Source organism: Episyrphus balteatus, chromosome 3, assembly GCF_945859705.1.
Source record: "Episyrphus balteatus chromosome 3, idEpiBalt1.1, whole genome shotgun sequence".
NCBI classification, from domain to species: domain Eukaryota; kingdom Metazoa; phylum Arthropoda; class Insecta; order Diptera; family Syrphidae; genus Episyrphus; species Episyrphus balteatus.
In genome coordinates, this window is record NC_079136.1 from 39,226,205 (window position 1) to 39,251,441 (window position 25,237).

Consider the following 25,237-nt stretch of genomic DNA (forward strand, 5'->3'; position numbering starts at 1 on the left):
ACGGCAACAATTACAATATTTAAATATACATAATTATGCACATTTTTTAAAAGCTAGAAGCTTAGCCACATTTGTAAAATTAAAATTGAGTAAATTGAATGAAGGTCTTTTGAAAGAATGGTAATTGAACTCAGATTTTTGAAAAAAAAAAATGATTGACAAAATTTTAACATGTTCTTTTTAAAACTTTTTCGTAATATAAAATGCATTTATTTTCAAACTTGTTGGTCACATTTATTATGATTTGAAATAAAAAAAATATTTTTTGTACCTTTACTAACGGTACCTGCCATAGAACGGTTTTTTTGATTTATGAATTTCTCGCAAATGACAAAACGGATTTCGACCAAAATTTTTAAACAGAAACCTTTAATCAATCATTATTTAAAAAAATTAGGTAAAAATTTTTCAAAAAACACATTTTTCGATTTTTAAAAAATACTTGAAAATTTTTTTTTTTAAATCCATTTTTTTTAAACGAATTGGTGAAAAATTTTGAATTTCCATTTTTATGTGTAAATTAATTATTTGTTTAAAATGGCATACCAACTTTTTTTTGAAAAATGTTAGAAAATTTTTATATATAAAAAATGATTTTTTTAAAAAACGGCTCTAACGATTTTCGAAAATTTTTTTCTAAAAATTCCTTTTTATATTAAGAAATAAAATGGAGTACTTGGTTTTTTGTAAAAGATCATATAAAGCGGTATTTAATTATTTATAAAAACAGATTTTTTTTTTTTGCACCACTTATAAAGTTCCGTGAAAATATCAAATTTTAAAGCTTTAACACTAGAGTAACTTTTACAGTAAGAGCAAGTACGTGCGACCCCAGTCGTGCAATTTATTTAATAGAAGTTTTGAAAAAAAATTAACTTATTTTTTTTTTTAATTCAACATTTAAATATAAAGTTATTTTTTATTTATTCAATAGCCCTTATTGTTGAAAGTTAAATAACAAAAGTTTAAAGTTCTTATTTGCCAAATTCTTTTAGAAAATCAATTATTTCAATGCAAAAATTCAGTTTTTCCAAACTGTAATATTGTATATTTTTTCTTTTCCTCTTCGGAATTCAAATGATAATATTTATGGCCAAATATTTTGTAAATAAATTCATATTTTACTACGAAAAAGTTTGAAAAAAAAGTCATTTAAAATTTCTTAATACGTTTTTTTTTCCAAAATTCTAAGTTGAGGACTCAGAATTTTGATTAAATTTAGTGGATTTAAATTTTACAGATAGAAATGAGCTTCTTAAAAACGTGTATACAAATATTGTAGGTGTTGCCGTTGTGTTCAAAATATTTTTTTTGCGTTTGAAGTCAGATTGTGAAAAAATTTCATTTATCGCTTAAACGATAGAAGATTGTCTTTTACTTCCATATATATTTTTTTTTTTCATTAAATTACCTAGAGAATCTTTTGGTATTTTATGACATTAAGCAAAAAAAAAATGGTTTTGTTTAATAAAAAAATTTAATTTTAATTTAAAAAAAACAAAACGTCAACATCGGCAGTTTTTTACCTATATACTTTTAATTATTTTTAATTACCGACACGTCTGAAAAAAAAAGATCATCAAAATCAGAGCTGTTCGGCCGGGTTCCCTATAATTAGCTTTAGTTACTCCACTTATCAATATTGCTGTTTTATGAGGCCTCGTTTATCCGAAAACTTTTAACTGCTTTTCGATCTAAATTGAAATTAAGTTATGTATATTTTATATATTATATAAAAAAACTTCAAAATTAAGAACTCACCTCTATCATGAACGCCATACACAGAAACCCATCCAGGTTTAGAATAGAATACCTTGTAAGTCTTACGAACTTTCAATTCAATACAAACTTCATTGTTCTCAACAAAGTCAAAATAAACTACGACCTTGTCCCGATTATCATTGAATTCCACTGCCTTAAAATGGTCAAATATAGATATCAGAAAGCTGTAAAATTAAAAAGTAGGTATAACCTCTTTACCTTGATATCTTCCCTTATTTCTTCATCTTCATCTTTTTTAGAATCTTTTTCATTGAAAGTGTAACCAGATTGAAGATCGATTTCCATTACTGTTAACTTATCTTTGGGGTTATTTTTTAGAAGACTTGAACATACTTTCAAGACTCTAAAAAGTTTTGATGTTTTCTCAGACGAAATACGGATTGTAAAGAACGAAGAAGATTGATTTTTCGGTACAAAATTGTACTTGTATTTGACATCTACCACAGCAAAACCTTGACCTTTACTTTGAAAATTTATTTTACGAGCATTTTGAGACACCTTAAAAAATATCATCAAATTCATTAAGAGTGAAACAGAAGAATCAGATCTTTTTGGTATAGAACTTACCTCAAACTTTTGTAAGACCTTAGAATTTTCTGAATTTATTTGAAAGTTTCCAGACTTATTTTGATCATCATTAAAGGTTATGTTAAGATTCTTGCTTCCTAATGGAAGATCTTCAAGAAATGTCATCAATATGTTCAAGGCTACCATATAGTTTGTAGATGATGTTTCTTCTTCTTTCGACAAAATCAAGCCCCTAACAATATGCAGTAGAATTTTATCTGACTTATTTTGAGACTCAAAAAGACTTATTAAGCTAGTAACAGTTATTTCTAGATGTGATTGAAGTGTATCAGATTTTGTCCATAACTTTTGTTTATCTTTGAAAAAAAAAAACGATAATTTGATAGTTATTGATTTTTTAGAAATTACAACTTACTTTTCAAACCACTCCTAGCGACAATACTGTCAAAAAACGTATCAGCTCTCTCATGTTTCGCCAAAAGGAAAACATATTTCGACATAACATTTGCTGGAGAATATTCCAAATCATCAAGAATGCCATTCAAGCATTCAAGACCTTTAGTTATGACCTCATTATACTCTTCTGCTGCGTACTGTTAAAAAACCCAAAATTTTACTGAAACCTTGTGAAGATTCTTTTTTGAAAATAAGAACTTACTTCATCCATGATAAATACCATCAATCCAAAAGCTGTAAGTTTAACATCGTCTAAAATGTTTTTTTCAGATCCAAAGCATCCATTTTCAAGTTGATTTGATGCAAGATATTGAAAACCTCTTTGAACGGACTGAAAATCTATTCTAATAAAGTCATTTGCATGGTTTAAACCCCACAATGCAAAAGCAGTTTGCCAAAAGTTACCACTTCTTATGGTTTTACGATCAAATAGTCCAAAAGAACCATCTAAATATTTGAATGATAGCTGATTTTGATAGCCAAGTAGGATATTAAGCTTTAATTTTTTTTCCAAGCTTGGATTTGAATAATCGAGGGTCTGAAAAAAGTAAAATTTTCGAACAAAAACAGTCAATATTTCCCGCATCTACTAACCTTAAGATATTTTAAAACAAGACAATTTGAGATAATAAATCTCATATTTTCTTCACCATTTCCATATGGAACTTTGGCACGTTTTTCAAGGGTCTTCATTAGAGGTCGAAATATATCACCACATGCTGTAACTTCAACTTTTTGAGATCCGGGTACAGCGTCTTCGGGAATATCAAGTGTGATTTCGTCGGTTTGAGCACCTCCTTTGGGAAGATGAACCAAACATCTCTTCGATATTAAATGGGGTACCCCTTGTGATTGAACTCGAAGGGTCTTTTGTACAGCATCACTTGCCATTGATGAAATAGCTTTAACAGTCACATTAAATTCACCCGTTTTGAGTGGTTTTAGGTAGAAAAGAATTTTTTCTCTCTTCTTGGAGGGTATAAGCTTTACAATACTTTGTTTCGATTGGGGGATAGCTTCGGGGTCTTCTAGAATTTCAAGGCCTTCAGTTTCACTTTCAATTGTTACATTAGTCATTGCAGCTTGATTAAGATAATTACTTAGATAGATGGGAACTTCAATTATTTCACCTATAAAATGAAAAGTCTTAAAAAGCTTTGCTTTTGAAAACATTCAAATTGCAATTTAACCTTCTTTCACTAAGCTTGGTAAATCAAATGATAGAAAAAATTTTTGAAAAACTTTAAGGTCTGTTATGTTTTTTGTAAATGTCAATCCAGTCTCAGGATGAATTGAGAATCCAGTTATAGCCCAAGTTGTAATTGTATCAGGTGTATTTTCCATGAAACTAAAACTTCCTTCTGGGGTCCTAAAAAATAGTTTTTAGTCCACTTTTATATTAGAATTTCTTTTGTTTTTTGGTTTTACATTTCAAAATCCATAAACAACCAACTTTCAGGAAAATGTTTTCGAAGAACTTTTGGACCTGGTCTTCCAGCTAAAGAATTTTTAAGTTTAATAGTTAAATAAAAATAAAAATTAAATTCTATAAAATTACCTCTAGGTATAGGGGGATATGGTAGAGGTCTTTTAATAACATTTGAAAACGTTATAACACCTGCTGATGATCTACCATAAAATGGAGCAGAATTGTAAGATTTCAAAGAGATTTCACTTGATAGTTGTGAATTTACTTTGTCTTCATTTAAAATTTTATCTTCATCTACCATGTTCTCCAAAGCTCTTCGATCAATTCCCATCAAACCAACATATGAGCCTTTATCTGTGGTAACGTTGATATGAACTGATTTTCCAGGGTTAGTTTCACTTTCGGTTGTTATTTCGATCTGCGAAAGTATTTTTTTTCAAAAATTATTAGCTTAGACTAACGTATCAGACTGATACTTATCATACGGTGCAGGGAACTAAGTCCACTGAGGGACTGAGACTTTTTTATTAGGCAATTTTTCCATATTATTTAAGTTTTTGTATTCTGAAAGGTTCTGAAAGGGTTAAAAACTTAAATAATATGCAAAAATTACCTAATAAAAAAGTCAGATTTCTTAAGAAAAAAAATTTTATCTCGGTTACTTATGTTACAACGTTATATGTACCATTTTGAAAAGAGAATTGTTCAATTCTCCAACTTTTAAGGTAACTTGCCGAAACATCGTAGTGCATTTTTTTTTTTTACACTACGGTTCATTAAATTAGAGTCATGTAAATTTTTTTAGTACTTAGTTGGGCAAAAAAGTAATATTTGTTTTAAAACTGATGTAGCTGAGTTAAAATTTTTGAATGCATTTGGTAGCAGGTTTATTCAAGGTTCCGTAACAAAAAAATGAGAAAAATTAAGATTTGTAGTCACGGCACATAAAAAACCGTCACAGGGTGACCATATTTTCGATTTTTTTTCTAATACCCATAACTCACAAAATATATGGCTGCGTTTTTTTACTTGCGATGTAGGTACTATATGGCAAGTTTAGGATTCGTAAAAAAAATCGAACTCGAGATAACAATTTTACATGACATTACGATGATGGAGAATGCCAAAAAAGTGGGTCCGGCAATTCTGTCTGTCTGTCTGTCTGTCTGTCTGTCTGTCTGTCTGTCTGTCTGTGTGTCTGTCTCTATCTGGAGCTGCAGCCTAAACGAGTGAAGTGATTTTCTTCAAACTTGGTGGTTAGCAGTTTTTGGTGATTCCCTAGAGGGGAAATTGAAATTTTTTTTTTATGACCAAAACTAACGGTACCTGCCATATAACGGAAATAGAAAAGTTAATTTTTTTCAAAAACGGCTCTAACGATTTTGATTAAAATTTTTGTGTGTAGTACTACACATAAGGGCCAACTTTTTAAATAAAAAAAATATTTTTTGTACCGTTATTAACGGTACCTGTCATAGAACGATTTTTTTCGTTTCTGAATATCTCGTACAACATTAACCCGATTTAAATGAAAATTTTTATACAAAAGTGTGTAAGTAAAGTTAATATTAAAATTTTAGAAAATTTTCAAAAAACGCATTTTTGGTTTTTTTAAAAATATTTCAAAATTTTTTTTTTGAAAAATCAATTTTTTGAAAACGAATCAATGAAAAATTTTGAAATTTAGTTTTTATGTGTAAATTAATTATTTCTTCAAAATGGCATACCAACTTTTTTTTGAAAAATGTTAAAAAATTTTTATATACAAAAAATTATTTTTTTAAAAAACGGCTCCTACAATTTTCGAAAATTTTTTTCTAAAAATACCTTTTTATACAAGAAATAAAATGGCATATTTTTTATTTTTTTTAAGATAATTTAAAACGGAGTTTAATTAATTATAAAAACAGATTTAATTTTTTTATACTACTTATGAAATTTCTTCAAAATATCAAATTTTAAATTTCTTGAATGAAAAGCTTTAACATTAGAGTAACTTTAACAATAAGAGCAAGTACGTGCGACCCCAGTCGTGCAATTTATTTTTATTATTTTTCTGATAACTGTCACCACCTACCCTATCTACCGTTTTCGTTTCGACGTTGACTTGTGGGACACTTTATATAAAAATTAAAAAAAAAAACTTTCAAAGAAAATTTGTATGCCAATAATAATATTTAATCTACAGAAAAAGAAAAACAAAGTTTCAAAAAATCCAAAAATTGATTTTAATTTTGAATATCCAAAAATAATACAAGCTTTTTTATTTTGGTCATATGGCAAGTACCGTTATGTTCGGTCCTAAAAAAAATTCCATTTCCCCTCTAAGGAATTAGAGCTGGGCAAATCGTTCATTTCAAAAAATCGAATCGTTCAAAGATGGATTTCACCAAAGATTCGGTCTTTTCTATCAATCGTTCTTTCGTTCATTTTATCAAAACCATTTCTTTTTCACTCATTTCGTTCTGACAAATGAGAGAAGAAACAAGAAATCGGAGAAACTTATGGAATCGAAACAGAAATAGTGAATGCGTTTCATAGTACGACAAAATAAAACAAGTCTGGAAAAAGGAGTGTTTGCGTTTTCATAAAAGTATTTATACTAAAGATTTACACATGGCGATTGTTTTCACTGTCGCAGAAAAAAAGAAGACTTTTGAAAAACCGACTAAAGAAACGCATTATCTTGAAAGAGAACATTTTCAAAATTAGTTTTAGATCGTTTCTTCGAGTAGAAACTTTACTGCAATGAAGCAGAAAACTTAGAATTTGGTTAAGAAAAAAAAAACCTTTTTGTAAACCAATTGTGATAGCAAGAGAAAAATTATATTTACTTTTGAACTTTTAATATTGCTATACTTCCTTAAATTTTTTGGTTTGCTGGTCTTAGGGGCTATTGGGTCCATAATGGGTCAATGGGTGGGCATTTTTTGAGAGAAATAACAAACATTTGTATAATCTAAGCTACATTTTGTGGCCATAAACACTAACATTAATTGCGGCTTTCTTGTATTATAAGCGTTTGAAGGTAGCCATATTGATTTTTTTTAAATCAAACGTGAAAACCTTATTGTATTTTTGTTTAATTTTTGACAAAACTTTGGTAATATTATGTTTATATTCGTCCAATAATTTTATACCAATTCTTTAGAGAATTTTGTCTGAAAAGTTCTTCGCGTATATCGTGAAATATTAACATTTCAATGCTCTGCTTTTTTTTTTGAAAATATATTTTTGGAAAATTTTAATGGTAAATTTGATTATTAGTAAGACCCTATGTCTTCGCCAAGTTCAAAACGGCGAAATAGATTAATCAAAAATAAAAAGAAGACGAGGTCAGATGTTTGATAGAAATTCCCAATCGAATCCGATTCAATTCAAACTCTGAACGTCTGAACCTGCTCATATAAACTTGCATCAGTTGTATGCATTGAATCGAAATGATGATTGAGAATGAATGGAATGAACGAGATCCGAGTTTAGATGATTTTTGATTGTGAACGGTTTGAATGAACGAAACGTTCTTTTCCACTTCGTGGTTTTTGATTGTAAAGAATCATCCCAAACCAATCACTACCAAGTTTTCAGCAAATCCTTTCACACAGACAGACAGAATTGCGAGACGAGAAAAATTATTTTTTTTTTCTAAAACGACTCTAACACTTTTGATTAAATTTTTTGTCTGTAGTGCCTTCTTTTGAAATTAAAAAAAAAATATTTTTTGTACCGTTATTTACTTTACCTGCCATAGAACGGTTTTTTTTTTTTAATTTCTCGTAAACGACAACGCAGCTTACAACAAAAACGTTAACGTTATATAATTTTTTGACGTGATAACGTCTTATAAATCGATGAACCATGGCAGCCACCACAAAAAAGTGACGCCATTTTCTAACGTTACACTCTTGCGGCAAAAATTTCGTGGCAAAAATTTCAATTAAAAATTAAAAATAAACTATTAGAAATACAAAAATCTTTTATAGCTTATTTGAAAGATAATAACCTAAAGCTTAATCCAAATTCGGTCATTTAATAGGGTAAACAGGGGTAAAACGGAAAGATGAAATTTGGGCTAAAATCCAAATGCAAAGTTGTAGAGAGTTGATTTTTTTTTGTTATAGATAGATGAGACTAATTTAAGAATAACTGCATTTAAGAAAAAATTCTAAAAAATTTTGAAACTAAGTTATAACGTTTTGTTTGAACTTTATACACGTGTTGGGGCTATGACAAAATGATGATTTTGGGTAAATAAAATTTTTTTTGACAAATCTAAAGGTGCCAGGTAAAAGATGAGGGAAAAAAAATTAGGCGTCTCATACGTATTTTTTCCAACACTCTGCGTTTCGAAATATGAATTTTTGAAAACACCCTGTTTTTTAGGGGTATTTTTGGGTAGTTTTTGATTTTAAGCATTTTTTTGGAGCGTTCGAAAAATCTCAAACTCATAGGACATGTAGGTTTTGGCCTTATGTATACATGTGCAAAAAATCGTTCAGTGAGTTTTAACTGAATAGCGGAAGAAACGAGTTTTTAAAAAACACGTTTTTTGACCGTTTTTAAACGATTTTCATCGTTTTTTATTTTTATCTTTTTTTCTTTAATAGATAGAGGAATAAAGTATACGGAGTAATGATAGACCATGACCACGACTAAATGTGTCGTGGTCAATCATTTTCGTAAACACAATTTTGAGATAACGGTAAAATAAAATTTTAGAATTCAACAGGTTACAACTTTTGACCTCTTGGCCAGATAGAAATTTTATTAAACTTTTATGAGCATCCTGATACAATTACCTTTCATTTGGTATATCACACATAACGGTAAACTAACTACAAGTTACACAATGTTAAATCAAGAAACTTGCGAAAAACCTCAAAACACCAGTGGAGATCTGTTGCGCCTCGAACAGCCACCAGTGTGGGAAGTACCGTAATCTCAGTCTGGAAATTCGACATGGTTGACTTTAAAAAATTCTAACTTCTCTTGTAGGCATCTTTGAAATGAGATAAATACGTCACATAAAAGGTGAAATAATAAGCCCTCACATGGTATACAAATTTTATAGGTTGTCAAAAAAAAAAATTGATTCCATAGCGTGAGAAAATAAAAATAAAAGTTTTTTTTGCTTTTTTTAATGAAATTTGATCGAGTTCGAGCTAAGACAATAAGCTTTCAGATGGTATAAAATTTTGTATAGGTTGTTAGGGAAAAAAAATGGAATTAATGACTTGAGAATATAAAAATTCATGTTTTTTTTTTTTTTTGCTTTTTTCATGAAAATGATTGTTTTCAATAAATTATTTTTATACTTTTTGCGCATTGTAAAAATTTAAAAATGGTTTTATTCTTAAGAAGATACTTGGCTTTTAAAATAAAAAAATTAATGTAATGAGAAAATAAAAAAGGTATTTCTTTTAGCTTTTTCTTGTAAATTATGATTGTTTGAAATAAGTAAACGCTTCAATTGACCCATTTTAAACAAAAGCACACAACCTGTTTTCTGACGGAAAATCATCGTCCGTAAACCGGCTTTACAGACAACCTCTTTTTTTTTAATTTTTTAAAAATATTTCAAAATTTTTATTTTTTGAAAAACCAATTTTTTGAAATCGGGTTGATGAATTTTATCCAAATTTCGTTTTTATGTGTTGAATAATATTTTCATAAAAATGGCATACGAAGTTTTTTTTTGAAAAACAACTAAAAAAAATGCAACTCACCGAATTCCGAAAAGCTTTTTTAATCCGAACATCCTTAAATTGTCCAATAAAATTCATATTTTGTATAAAATGAATATAAATTGTTATTTTCGGAACCATTTCAAAAGTCACATTCAGGCAGAGGATGTATATTTTTTGTTTTCCAGGTACCTTATATTGAGAGTATTTTTAAGTTTATGTTTAACCAAAGTTTTATCAATAAAAAAATTACATTAACATGACCTGATTGAATTATATCTCTTTTTGATACAATTTCATATGAAAATTCCTCCATTGCATAAGGATAAGTAATTTCAATTTCGAGTATTTTACCTTCTTCTGGACTTTAATTAAAAGAATACAAAAATAGTAATTAATTTAACTATTTTTTTTTTGTTATTATTGAAAAATCTATACAAATATTATTACCTTTTAGTTAATATTTCAATCCTTAACGGTGTTTCGGATACAACTATAGACTCTTGTTGAGATGCAATTTTTTGATATTCTGCATGCATAAAACAATTTGTATAATTTTTATTATTATTATTAGTTATGTTGAAAACAGACAAATCTTGTCCAATTTGAGTTTTATATTCCATTCGAAATGAATCATAGACACTGTAGTAATCCTCTTCTCTACATAGAACTATAATTTCAATTGGATCTTTGATGTCCTCAATTAAATTGTTATTGAAATCTTTTATTAAAACTTTAACCTAGGTAAAAAAAAAATAAAATAAAATAATAATTAATTACAACAATACAAATATTCGTTGTATATTAAAGAAACCTTTAAAGTAATGACTTCAGCTAGATAAAACACTCTCGGAACTTGGACTTCAATTTTATAAAATTTATCGTGAATGTGAATTTCTGTAAATGCCCATGATTGTTCTTCACTTAAATCATCTATTACAATTGCTTTTACATAGTATGTGCCAGTTCTTAATTGAAAATCTTTTTCCAAATCAAAAACAAACTTGGCTTTGCCATCGATTTGAACTTTACGTGTTAAATCGAATAAATAATATACGTCGAATACGTTTAATGATAAATTTCCTTTAACAGGTTCACCATAAAAATAGCTGGAAAAAAAATAATTCCGAAATACAATTTTAGAAGAAAACAAAATGTAAAATAATGTTAATTTAATGTTAAAGTTCTTCTTAATATTGTTAAAAACGATGGACCTCTAAATTCAATATTTCGATAGTTATATTTTTTTTTTTGAAATTTTGTATTTTTGGCAGCTTTAAGAAAGTGTTTCAATTTATCGCCCAAAAAACTGAGGTCGTAAACTTGATATTTTTAAAGACATCGTTTTCGATTTTTTTAATAGGTCTTGCAGAAAATTTTTTTCCAATTTTGACCTGTAAATTCAATATTATGAACATTTTAAGGCAGAAAACCAAAAATTATAGCCCACCCCTTATAAAAAAGTGTTATGATATTAATTACTGTTTCAAGATTGATAGACATAGAATTTGATTACGTTTTTGAGAACAACAAAGCAAGATCTTTAAAAAATAAAATTTTTAGGACCTCAATTTCATCAATGTTAAGAATTCGTTTTTGGTTCGTAGCTTTAGAAATGCATAAGAGACTTAAGAGGTTCAAAATTTGGAAAATTGTTAGAAACAAATTTTTTTTTTTTCAAATTGAAACAATTTCGAAAAATTCTATTTTTGACCCAGAAACCCCCGTGTTTGAAATTAGGAAATTTGTTAATTTTTTTTGAAGAGATGGCCTTAAAAATTGGCAATTTTTTCTTAAAATTGTCAAACAAGGTGTTTGAAAAGACTATGTTACTTACGAAAACACGTATACTAAAATTTATGATACTTTCCTGGTACTTATTTCCAATTCCAATTGCTTATCATAGATCGATACTTGTTCTTTTGTATTAATTTGCACATTAAATTTTGGCAAATTATATCTGTCAACTTCGAATTTTTTGATGGTTTGAAAGTCTCCATCAATTTTTAATTCAATATACCAATCGCCCAAAACAGGATAATCAGATAGTTGAAATTTACCTTTGAAAACACCTTGAACAAATTTAATGTCATAAAATACCATAATAATATTAGATTCATCATCCTGTTTAAAAAAAAAAAAAGTCATCAATTAAGTACATATACACAATTAAGAATTAAGATCAAACACATCTCTGTTCAACTTACAAGGATTTCAACAGTTATAATTTTATCGTCATTAATTTTTGCCGGTCTTTTCAATTGATCAATGTAAATTACTCGAAATTCAACCTCATCACCAGGTTTATATATGATTTTATTAGTTTGAATAAACATCCATTTTGGTTCAGTATAAACAAACATTATATCTGAGTCCTTGCTAATGATACCTTTATATCCATAAATATCTAAATTTGCAATTTGGCTATCGAAGTAGGGTGCATATAGTTCGACTAATTTGGTTGTTCCTGGCTTAACTTCAATGCTATCGTATCTATATTCATGGTTGTCGTTGTAGCTTGTCAAAGTTATATTAAACCAGCAGGATTTATGAAACTGATTTAATGTGAAGGAAACATGAAAAATAGATTCTGATCGAACATTTCCGGGTGCGATAATTGTGTAGTATCTGAAAAAGAGTTTAAATTAGTTTAATCTAGAATAAGTACCTACTCGTAAGTTGAAAAATTAGACTAAAATTTTAAAACTCTTCTTTTTCTTTTTCTTCTTCCTCTTCTTCTTCTTCTTCTTCTTCTTCTTCTTCTTCTTCTTCTTCTTCTTCTTCTTCTTCTTCTTCTTCTTCTTCTTCTTCTTCTTCTTCTTCTTCTTCTTCTTCTTCTTCTTCTTCTTCTTCTTCTTCTTCTTCTTCTTCTTCTTCTTCTTCTTCTTCTTCTTCTTCTTCTTCTTCTTCTTCTTCTTCTTCTTCTTCTTCTTCTTCTTCTTCTTCTTCTTCTTCTTCTTCTTCTTCTTCTTCTTCTTCTTCTTCTTCTTCTTCTTCTTCTTCTTCTTCTTCTTCTTCTTCTTCTTCTTCTTCTTCTTCTTCTTCTTCTTCTTCTACTAATTAATTAATATTCATAGCATTTTAGTGATTTAAATGAAATTGTATGTATCTATCACCATATTCAATTCATATTTCAACTTGTCTTATTAACAACTTATCATCAAAGTATCAATATTATTCTATTAGAAGAGTGTCTCTGTATAATTAATCCTTGATTATTATTCTTAAACAAACTGGTTTGTCATTGTTTAATGTTTCATTGTTACTTTTACTACTACACCAACTTAAAAATTTCTTACGAAAAATATTAAACATTAGCAAATTGTTAAATGTTTTTTTACAAATTTTCGTCCACTTAATTAAATTTTGATTTCAATGAATTTAGGAATTATGCTCACACACCCTTTTTCAAATGATAGAACTTCACGAATTACGATCAATGCAATCCATAAGCTCTTCATTTTCATTAACATTTTACAAACAAGAAGTAATATTAAAACACGAACTAACAACAGGGAAATTAAAATAACGACTGCTCAGTGCTCATTGAACAAGATGTTAAGCTTGAGAGTGTAAACAGCTGGCCGGTAAAGCTAGAAATGTTGTTGAAGGTAATAATTTATTAGTTATTAAAAAAAAACCTGTTAGCTATGATAAAAATTGCGTACATAGATTTGTATTAATCTGCAATTTATTGTATAATGGTCATCATTTGAAACTATTTTTTTAAGAAATTAATTTTAAGGTTTTATTTATGTAGATATATAAACTTTTTGATGTCAGCATCGTTTAATTCCTTAGTTTTTAGCATACCAATTTAAGCACTTCACCCTTATAAACAGGATGCAGCCCAAGCCATTATCGAATCCCCTCTACCTCTAACGTCTAATTTCAAACTCTTAAGATTTGTTGAGCTAGTTCAAAACAGTCACTTCAGAAAATTTCAGCTACTATGTAGTTCCTGAGATATAGGGCTTACATTTTTTACAAATAACATTATTTTTTTACAATTCATATTAAGAAGAAGAAGAAGAAGAAGAAGAAGAAGAAGAAGAAGAAGAAGAAGAAGAAGAAGAAGAAGAAGAAGAAGAAGAAGAAGAAGAAGAAGAAGAAGAAGAAGAAGAAGAAGAAAAATAAATAGCGAATTTATTTCATATAAAATAAATAAATAAAGGATGAATTTCATTTGAATTCTAGGAACAAAGGTATTATTTAAATCGCATTAATTTCGGGAAGACAAAACAACCCCACTCGCTTACTGTACGCCTTGAAAGTTGCCTTGGGCAGTTAAGTTTACCTCACTGATACATATCTTCTTTTTCAGGGCATTTGATCCTCTCAAGGAGACTCGATTCCCGTATCAAGTCTCCCATACTTGATGGGATCAAGTCTCCCAGTTGGGGCATATTTACAAAAAGAATGACAACTTTTTTGAAGTCTCATCTAATTGTTTATAAAGTCACTAAAAACACACAAAAAATATCTTGTTGAATTATACAACGAAAAACAACAGCCCGATAGAAATTACAAAAACCAAAAACTCGCACGCACTTTCTCTTGGAAAACCAAATACTGGCTGGTATAGACGCATGGATATGATTTGAAAGATTCTAGTCAGTGGTGCCAAAGTAACTTTATTAATTCTTTCGGAAGTGGTGATATAAAGTCTTCCTTTTATATCCAGTGGCGTATCCAGACAAAAATTTGGAGGGGGCTAGAAAATTTTCGATTTCATATCCTATACAAAATTTGATACGGTTAAATGTACGAAAATGTTTTCTTTTTTTTTATGGCTAGGTGAAGCTGGCACCCCCAAATGCAAATTTTTTTTCAACCTGTCTGGTTCGATTACCCAAGGTTAGCCCAGGATAGCGCAAGATTATTTTTCGCTAGGCCTACCTAAGTTCTAAAATTATAATGGTATTATTTTTATTTTTTTTTTTCACCTCAAAAATCACAAAAAATATTTCTTTTTATTCAGTGTAAAAATTGTTGGTTTTGCACTATGGTTCGTTTGCCCAACGTCAGTTCACGAAAGCCCAACTTTTTTTTCTTGATTGCACTATTTTTTCAAAAGATACAACAAAAAACTTTCTTTCATATCAGAAACCGAAAAAATTGTGATTTTTTTTTTCCTGTGAAAAAATCGTTACTTTAAAAATGTGGTTTGTGCCCAAGGTTAGCCCAGGATAGCCCAACTTTTATTCTTGCTATCCTACGCTTAGTTTAAAAATTATAGAAGAATTAGTTTTTATTCACCACATCAAAAAAAAAAAGTACGTATACACCACAGTGACCTTTTTTTAACTTATAATTAAGAACAATTAAATTCACCACTTGCATTCCACCTCAAATGTTTTTAATTTGACTTAACATTTTTACTTGATTGAATGTTGTCCATATAACATTCCAGTTAAGAAGCTTAAGTTGACATTTAACATTAAAAACAACATACAAATAATATCAATAATTTTTTGGTTTGCCATATAAGTAGGTACCTAGAAAAGCTACATGCCTAGTAAAATATATCCAAACATTTTTCAAAAGTAACAATAAATATAAAATGGTGTAATTTCTTTTTTAAAACACGAATAAAAAACTTTTTTCAAATAACAAACCTCTTAAAAAACAAAATTTGTTTTTTCAGTGTAAAAATGATCCTTTTTCCATTTTTTCTCAATTATCCAAGTTAATTCCAACAAATTACATCACTTTTTTTCGTTAGCCCACCCTGAGTTCAAGTTTGTTTTATTGAACTTCATGAACTTTTCGGAGCAAAGCTTTCGGTGCGGGCCATTTCGACAACTTTTGACAATGCCAATTTAGGCTTTTATAGTAGAAATAACACTTTAAAAAAACGTTTACCTACCAAAAAAAATTAAAAAAAGTTAAATTTGGAAGCCTGAAAGAGACAAAACAAAGACACTGCTATTTCAATGTTCGGGCATAAACTAGAGTATTTCAATAAATGCCTTATTCAAGACAGTGATAAGCACAATTAAAAAGTTAAAAACCTTGGATATGATAACTGAGGTCCCGCCCAATTCAAAATATAATTTTAAACTTTTTTGCAAAGCAGCACTTTAAAAATATTTAACATTTTATGAAATTTGTTTAAGCACTGCTATTTTCGTGTTCACAACTCTATGTAAATAAAAGATCAAAAGTGTTAGAAAATTAACAGACTTTTGTGTTTTTGTAGATTAGGTATGTACATTATTGTGGTCCTTAGGAAAAAAAAAATTGGGGTCGCCCCCTTGATTGGTTCCATATCAGGAAATTTAATTTTTAATTTTTTCAAAGTTTTATTCCTAACCCCTCCTGACCCTATTTCATTAAAAGTTTATACGTATGAATGATCAAACATCCGCCATTTACCCAACACTTGACATAGAATATTGCCCCTGCTCTAGTAACTTCTTATCAAAATAGGGCCATGAAGGGTTAGAGATAAAAATATGAAAAAAAAAAATAGGTTATGTTTTGTCCCTGATTTGGAACCAATCTAGGGGGCGTCGCACTCAATTTTCACAAAAAAACTAAAATAAGGACCACCCTAATGTACATATAAAACTGTGATACTTAAGTGTTTGATATGATAACATTTACCTGCCTCAAAGTCGATCAGCCAGATTATCCATCTGCGAATCAAAACCCCCCTGACACTGCGAAGTCGAATTTTTATCACTATTTTGAAAGATTGTATATCTCAATGATAAGACCTTTGAAAAATTATAGATACCTAGTTACACCTTACACCCCATTGTACCTACATTCCCGATTGAATTAATCTATAAAAAGATACTCTACACATTGTACATGTATACTGTACATATAGTTACCTACATAATTATTCAAAAAGCTCAAGGTGCATCCGTGGTGTTCTCTTTATTCATAAAAACTCTGTTCAGCTGTATTTAGTAAAGCTTGCAGCGTGTTAACGACGCGACGGACGTGAAACAAACAATACGCTTAAAAAACATGAAGTTCTATAAATTTTTACTCACTGGTATCTTGCTAATACAATCAATGGCTTACGTCATCTCCTCAAATATACTCGGAATGTTTCTCACTCATAGCCCATCGCATGTAATCGTGCACATGGGCGTAGTGCGGGCCCTAGTTGAACAAGGCCACAACGTAACTGTTATAACTTCAATGAAGCTAAATGATCCTAATTTTGGTTATCGGCATATTTATCTGAAAACCTTAGAGCACACTCAGAAGGATACTTTTACAATGCTTGATAAAATCAATCGTGCACCCTTCTATCTCAAACCATTCAAATGGTTTGAACTTGGCAAGGAAATGATCGATAAGTTTAACAGCTACAACATGGATCCGGATTATATCAAATTCAAAAATGAAAACAACACTTTTGATCTAATGTTATTGGGCTATCAATATAATGAAGGAAATCTTGGAGAAGCTGCTCATTTCAAATGTCCCACAGTGCTCATTTGGATGATGCAACCATTTGGTCATATTTCTAGATTAATTGGTAATCCCAATCTTCCGGCGGTTATACCATTTTCACCGTTTATTACACCAAATGGAATGGGTTTTTCTGATAGAGTCTGGAATTTTATTATTTACATTTTCGAGGGAATTGCTACCAAAACGGCTGAGTATTTTATGGCAAATATCTATGAGTAAGTGACAAGATGTACATTCTTCTAAATGTTTTCTAATTCTTTTGTTAAATTTTCAGTCAAATGTATCCAAGTTACAAGTATCCATCGTATAAGGAAATGGTGAAAAATATCTCTCTGATACTTTACAATCATCATTTTAGTGAGGCTCCAGTTAGACCGCAAGTACCGGCTCTTATTGAAATTGGAGGGATTCAAATAAAAGATAAACCTGATCCTTTGCCGAAGGTTCATATAAAACGTACATACTTACTTTTAAGTCAACCATTAACCCACAATATTATTTTCTGTAATCCCATTAGGATATTCAAGAATTTCTAGATAACTCTCCACAAGGAGTCATATATTTTAGTCTTGGCTCAAATGCTTGTGGTCTGCACGTTAAAGATGTGACTTATAAAATAATATTCGAAGTCCTAAGTTCTCTCAAATACAATGTTATTTGGAAGCTCGATGAAATCAGCCATCCAGGAAATTCATCGAATATCCTTTTTAAAACATGGCTGCCACAAGATGACATATTACCGCACAAAAATGTCAAACTTTTTATAACTCATGCAGGCAAAGGTGGTGTTAGCGAATCAGAATATCATCAAGTTCCAATGATAGCTTTACCCATTATGGACGATCAACATGGCAATGCAAGGGTAATGGCAGCAAAAGGACATGGTATTGCTCTTGATCACGAAACAATGACAAAAGAAATGTTCCAAAATGCTATAAATGATGTTATGGAAAATAAAAAGTATAGAAATGCTGTGGAGAAATTTTCAAAACTCTACAAAGATCGCCCACTTACAGCACAACAGACTGCTGTTTATTGGATAGAATATGTTATCAGGCACAAAGGTGCTCCTCATATGCAGAGTCCTTTGAAAGATTTAAATGTCTTACAGGAGCATAGTATTGATGTTATATTGTTTTTGGTGCTTGTTTTATATCTGACATGGAAATTAGGAATCATTTTGATCAAATTAGTTTATAAGTTAGTCAGAAGTTTTTTGTTTAGAAGGCAAACTAAGCCTAGCAATAAAAATGACTGATGGAGGTTACAATATTATGGTACATATAATAAAGTTTTGAAAAACTAACCGTTTTTCATAAATTACTGTTCAGAGTATCTTATAAAGGGTATTGACACAGCTTAAGCATGTTTTTAAAGCAATTAGCTGCTCGTAGAAATAAACTGACATGTCTAAATAGTATTTTTCTACCAGGAACCTATATTTCACCATCTTACAAATTACAATTTCCAAGTTTGTACTTTTTCACCAAAAATTGTAAAATAAATTAACAAATTTTGTTTCGCCAATTTTTAAATACATACAAAAAGTTAGAAAGTTATTAAAAATAAGTAAAACTACAAATTTGTGATTGTGAATTGTATTTGGTGAAAGAGACTGTGGCGATTCATGAAATTCATAAAATCCACTTAGTTTTAAAATCATTTTCAAATATTATTTTACTTTAAGAATGTTCAATAATCCGTGCCTACCACGGAGAAGAAGACTACCAACACACACGCATGACATGCCAACCAACGACACCAACCAACGATCGTGTGTGTTTCCTTATTCCTTATTCTTCCCTCCCTCTCCTCTCGTCAGTCTTAACAAGATCTCTCAATAAAGAGGACGCGCAGTCCAATTAATAACAAAACAATGTGTTGTGTCTTATTTATATTATTTATTATTATCAATATGTTATACAGTCCACTTAAGTTACTAATAGATTATTGTTCACGGTCCTTCGTAGCCCAATATTGAGCTATGCACCTAAGTACCTACATTTATTAACAAAATAAAAAAAAAAAAAAAACATTTCGAATTGAAAAATAAACAATAACCACCATTGGTGGTGGTTACGTGTTTGTCCGAGTGCAAGTGCGTAGTACGAAGAATAGAAAAACAAAAACAAACAAAATTCTCGCGATTAAAAAAAAAAAAAGAATTCAAACAGAAAAACAATAATAAAAAAAAAAATAAAATATCTGTTCACGTTTTGCGTGTGAAGGAGACAAATTTGGTGACAACTCAGCTGGGCACACAGGAAAATGCTTGAAATGGAGTTCATGAACGCGGGAATAAAGAAGAACAAAAAAGGATAATCAATAAGCTGCTCTATCTGTAGCACATGATTCAACAGGAATGGATCTATAGATAATGGCATTTTGCAATTCAAATACATTCCTATGGGAAAAAAAAAATGTAAGTAATTATGTCATGATCTTACAAATCAAACAAATACCTACAAATATTAAAATAACAGTATACCCAGCACGTTATACCTATATATGTACAGTACAATGTACATCATACATACATAACAACATATATAATATATTTTACTATAATTTCTCATATACATTGCAAATTTATTTATTTAATTTTGTTACAACATCATAACAAAACAAACACAAAGATTTACCTTAAATACAAAAGGTATCATTATTTTTCAACATACATGAGATCGTTTCCTATCAATATATTTTATAATAAACAAAATACAAATCAATCACCATACCTATATTATGTAGGTACAATCGTATTCCACTTCATTTTCATACTACAAATACTTTCATTAATAATAGGTATCTCTACATACCTATTCAAAATGTCTGTCTACTTATTTATAAACGAGGAATCGCAACCAATGTCCTCGGATAAAATTAATAAACACTTACAAGGTTTAAACAAATAAAAAACAACCAAAACGTTTATAAAGAGTAACAAAAAAATTATAAAGGAGCAATGGAAATTATTTTCATACTAGTGAGCTCCTGAAAATGGCGGTAGGTAGCAAATGCATTCATAGGCCATGCTTCAAGAAAGTTTATGTCTATCAATCATTTTACTTTTCAATAGACACATCCACGTATACCTACTTACTGACATGATCATTTCAAATCAAGCCAATAATGTACAAATACCTTCATTATGTAGGTACCCACACATTTTCATAACATTGCATTCACGTAATGTTAATCATATTTTCTTTCATAAATCCGCATGCGTGCATGACATTCAAAATTTTAATAGGACCATTTAACCAATTTCTGCGTTTAAATAATTAACAATTCTATTTCATACAAGACAGATTCTCCCAATTAGATTTCCAATAAGAAAAAACAAAAGATCAGTATAAATTCGATATCCAATATCCAATATACATAGATACATAAAAATATAATTCAACCTCAAAACTGACAACACAAGAGACATCGGTCTATGGTGTCGCGGTCACGTATACATGCATCAACCACCGAAATGTATAATTCTATGTAGGTAGATGGTAGTGTATTTTGCACTATGTACATAGGTACGCAAACAATCTATTTACTTGAACATCTATCCCATCTTTTTCTATTTATTTTGTATGCCACCAACTTGGTGATGCAGCTCTTGGAAAAGAAAGCCCCGTTAGGTCATCTTCATAGCCTTTTTTTTTTATGTGTGTAGCAAGAATATTGTTTTCGTCAGTCATTTAGAGATACATTATTTGTGTCGCGTGAACACATAACCCTTTTTGTTGTTGTTCGTTCAGATGGAAAATTGTTTTTATGCCGCAGGTAGCTTTGTGATCATCCCATCCAGCACAGGCGAGGCGCACAGGATCGTTAGGATTACTTTTTGAAGTCTAGATAATGTTGTTTTCTATTAGGTATACCTATAATCTCGCGCCGTTTTAGTGTCGGTTATTTGTAGATATTGCGTTTTTTCTTTCTTTTGGGTGGCTATACTTCCAAGTTTTTATTTGTGATGACTGATGATTCTGATGGGTATCTCTGATTCTGGGTGCCTATGCAATGCTACATTTAATTATAATTGAGCGGACGCATGATTGTGATTTGGGATTTATGTCTTTAAAAATGGAGATAGTCGATAGGTAATAAAGAAATGAAAATTCATTTTATAGTAGGTAGGTACGCTACAGACCTATCTAGGACCTACTTACCGATTTTATAAAAAAAAAAAAATATGATAAACGAAAGTATGTATTATGATTCGTGTACCTACATCTGTACATACACATGTACCTATACCTATATTACTTTGAAATTAAAAAAACAGAAACCAAATTGCATACCTTAAATTGCTCGTTTAGAAATCAAACTATTTCTAGATATATCAACCACCGAACTTTTTGTATACTGATACCTACATGGGTCGTATGCATGCACATATCTATTCTTGGAAAATATATCAAAATCTATTTGTATCGATTTGTTGTTGTGATATAATATGTCATGCAGATATTAAGAAAGCAAACCCGTTAGGTCATCTTTATTGCCCTTTTTATTTGTATAGGTAACAAGTTTTGTTTTCGTTTTCATCAGTAATTTAGGGATGCGTTGCTTGTGTCGCGTGCCACTCGAGTACACATTACCCTTTTTATTTTTATGGCGAATTGTTTTTATGGTGCAGGTAGGAAGATTTGTTTTCTTTTAGTGATGAGTCTGTGTACCTACAGAAGTGCCAAGTAACAACGTACATACATCTCCACACACAAAATATGCAATAAGATGATCGCGGATACGATAAGTAAAGTAGGTAGGTAGTACCTACTAGGTACCTATGAATCAAAACATAGCAAATAAAAATATCAACTGACACGAATAACATTTAAGACCAACGATACTTTTATTAGCTTTACAACAAAGCAGGATTTTGTTTTGTTATTGTGTTTAGCAAATAAATCAATGATCTGATCTAGATCACAAGGAAAATAAAACACAGCTATTTACAACTTGTGCTATATGTAATACATATTATGTATGTATCTTGCCTATGTACAATGTCAAATTTAACCAGACTTGTCACATACAAAAAGGAGAAACATATACCTAAATTCTAGGTACATATCAAGAAATAAAAAAATATAAAGATTTATTTTCGTTAAAGTAATTTAGATTTTAAATGTCACATATTGGCATCTCCAGTATGAGCCTCCAAACTATTAGCGAGTAAATAGAGAAAGTGGTCCTTCACCAAATAGTGTATCTTTTTATTCGAGAATCTACCTACGCGCTACGCATTTATCTATTTGTTTTGCAAAGTATGTATGTAGCCCAACTCGTTTTTTGTGCGAACAATTTCTTTTCCTTTGTTTTAGGGTTTGTTGTTGTGAAGAATCTATGCAGCTGTTGAAATAGAAAATTCCGTTAGGTCGTTTATTGCCCTTTTTGTAAAAAAAAAAGAATTTTCTTGTCATTGGTTCAGTCAAGTAGGTAGGCAAGCATACATTTGGTTGCACACCACACATTTTACTAGACAGTAAGATCATTACCATTTTTTGTCGGCTCAAATTGAGAATTCGTGTTTTTTTTTTTTTTTTTTTTTTTTGGTGTAGGCAGGTATTTTTGAGCGAAATTCTTTTATGAAGGATGGAATCATAATCTTAGACAGCCGCATCACAGGCAATTAAGAATTATTTTATGATACCTATTTGTATTTTATTTTCGTTCTGATTTAGGTGGTGAGTTTGAAGTTCAGATGTGCCAAGGCTTAATTGAGTTGTGGTCATAATTCAATTACTTACAAAGCCAATTGAAATACATTTTCCTATCTCATAGCGATTGATAGATAGTGGCTGTTAGCTTTTCAGTTGTTGTATCTCCTTGGGTAGGATGTGGACACAAGACAATAAAAACAATATCACTTTTCCTATAATGTTTTATAGTTTAAGGCTATAAAACTTTATGCAAATGTATTCATTTCGTTGTTTGAAGTAATACATACAAAACTTGAGCGCTTGTACCTCATTCAAAAGCAAATGAAATAAAAAAAAAAAACAATAAAAATAAACAAAAGCAAGCAATAATAATATAAAGACAACTGCCATATTTCACCACCTAAATCGTTTGTTGACCTAACTAAAGGTTTATCACACACTTATGCACTTAATAGGAAGTGTATATGTTAAATTTCTGGGGTTAAGAAGAAAATTGTCTCAGAAGGAAATAAAACAACGAAGACTGCAAAGAGTCCGGAACAAGTAGAAAACCATTATACAATCACAATTTCATATCATATCAAACGTTTAAATCGATAAACAAACCCACCTTCTGAATGCGCAAACAGTTGAACTCAATTAATTTTTCATTTGAACGAACTCATATTTTTGTTAAAAAAGACAAACAATTAAAACATAATAATTCATTTCATAAAAGAGGATTTGCTTATATAGAACTAAGAGTGTGAAAACATACATTCTTGCAGGAAAGTTGTTGCCTGCAAAGGGTGCACTTTCGATATCTTTTATTGAGTGTGCGTTCTTACAAAACGCACATTCTTGCAGACAAGTTGTTACAAACGATAACCTTTTAATTCTTATATATTCCAATTTTGAGTGTACGTTCGCAGGATGAATCATTTGTTAATGAGACAAAATTCATCCCAGCGTACATTCTTGCCGAAAAGCAGATCGCCTACATAGGGTGTCCTTTTCTCAATTACATTTTGAGTGTGCGTTCGCGGGATGAATCATTTGTTCAGGAGACAAAATTCATCCCAGCGTACATTCTAACATGAAACTAGGATGAAGCATTTGTTCAAGAGACAATATTCATCACCAATACAAAACACTTCAAACAAACATAGCTACATAATAAAAAAAATGATAACTCCATTAAAACTGCTTAAAAAAAAGGCAGCTATATCAGATCGATCGCATTTTATATCCATAAAAACAAAAAAGGTTAAGCAATTGAAAAATAATAAATTGATAAAACCAAAAGCTTTTCATTCACACCTATGCAAAAACCTGTTCAATTGGTTATTTTCAAATAACACAAATTAACATAGGAATTAAATCATTGGAAGCAGAGTCATAAAGCAAGCTCAACTAACAAAATTCAGCAAACCAAGCAAATCAAATCATAAAAAAAATTCAAAGACTATCATGCAGAACAAAAATGCTAATACATTAACATCTATATATGTAATATGATAGGTCTATTGCGCAAGAGCAATAAATACCTTAAACCAGCAATTGCTTTCTTTAAACGAAAAAAAAAAAAAAAAAAAAAAAAAAAAAAAACAACACATCTTAATTTTTGTATTCGCCAAATATTAAACAAATGCAAGTATTTATTTACATCACATACCTACTATACAAAAAAGGCACGCAAGGTTGGTGTTCGGGGTTTGACGTATATATGAATTAATGAATACAATTTTTCTAAAGGGGCTACTAGCATCTCTCATAACGTATCTTAAGTTGTTTCCTCACTTCAGAGAAAAATTGTTTGATTTCCACCTTTTTCTTGATTGACGTTGGGTTGACATTGGGTTGGCATTGGGTTGGACTAAGAGTCTGCGTCCTTACAACGCGCACATTCTCGCAGAAAAGGATCTACCTACAATGGGTAACCTTTTGACTTTGGGTTGGACTAGGAGTGTGCATCCACACGAGGTGCACATTCTTGCAGAAAAGGATCTACCTACAATGGGTAACCTTTTGACATTGGGTTGGACTAGAGTGTGCGTCCTTACAACGCGCACATTCTTGCAGAAAAGGATCTACCTACAATGGGTAACCTTTTGACTTTGGGTTGGACTAGGAGTGTGCATCCACACGAGGTGCACATTCTTGCAGAAAAGGATCTACCTACAATGGGTAACCTTTTGACTTTGGGTTGGACTAGGAGTGTGCATCCACACGAGTTGCACATTCTTGCAGAAAAGGATCTACCTACAATGGGTAAC

The 25,237-nt window shown here is 30.2% G+C and overlaps 3 protein-coding genes across 3 annotated transcripts; 1 reads left to right on the forward strand and 2 right to left on the reverse strand.

The window, feature by feature from the left end:
• Positions 1-1,534: 1,534 nt before the first annotated feature.
• On the reverse strand, positions 1,535-10,255 carry LOC129916289 (thioester-containing protein 1 allele R1-like). The gene is made up of 12 exons (XM_055996153.1): positions 10,133-10,255; positions 9,922-10,071; positions 4,325-4,613; positions 4,195-4,264; positions 3,957-4,135; positions 3,361-3,896; positions 2,969-3,304; positions 2,726-2,903; positions 2,350-2,666; positions 1,981-2,280; positions 1,762-1,915; positions 1,535-1,694 (listed from the first exon to the last, which is right to left on the reverse strand). The coding sequence occupies exons 1-12, from the start codon at positions 10,193-10,195 to the stop codon at positions 1,651-1,653; spliced, it is 2,616 nt and encodes an 871-aa protein (XP_055852128.1). The 5' UTR covers positions 10,196-10,255; the 3' UTR covers positions 1,535-1,650.
• Positions 10,256-11,698: 1,443 nt separating this feature from the next.
• Positions 11,699-13,403, reverse strand: LOC129916368 (thioester-containing protein 1 allele R1-like). The gene is made up of 3 exons (XM_055996254.1): positions 13,282-13,403; positions 12,087-12,507; positions 11,699-12,003 (listed from the first exon to the last, which is right to left on the reverse strand). Exons 1-3 carry the CDS (start codon positions 13,350-13,352, stop codon positions 11,737-11,739), a joined length of 759 nt encoding a protein of 252 aa, XP_055852229.1. The 5' UTR covers positions 13,353-13,403; the 3' UTR covers positions 11,699-11,736.
• A 3,322-nt stretch (positions 13,404-16,725) lies between these two features.
• Positions 16,726-18,641, forward strand: LOC129916367 (UDP-glycosyltransferase UGT5-like). The gene is made up of 3 exons (XM_055996253.1): positions 16,726-17,531; positions 17,591-17,759; positions 17,834-18,641. Exons 1-3 carry the CDS (start codon positions 16,861-16,863, stop codon positions 18,572-18,574), a joined length of 1,581 nt encoding a protein of 526 aa, XP_055852228.1. The 5' UTR covers positions 16,726-16,860; the 3' UTR covers positions 18,575-18,641.
• Positions 18,642-25,237: the final 6,596 nt, after the last annotated feature.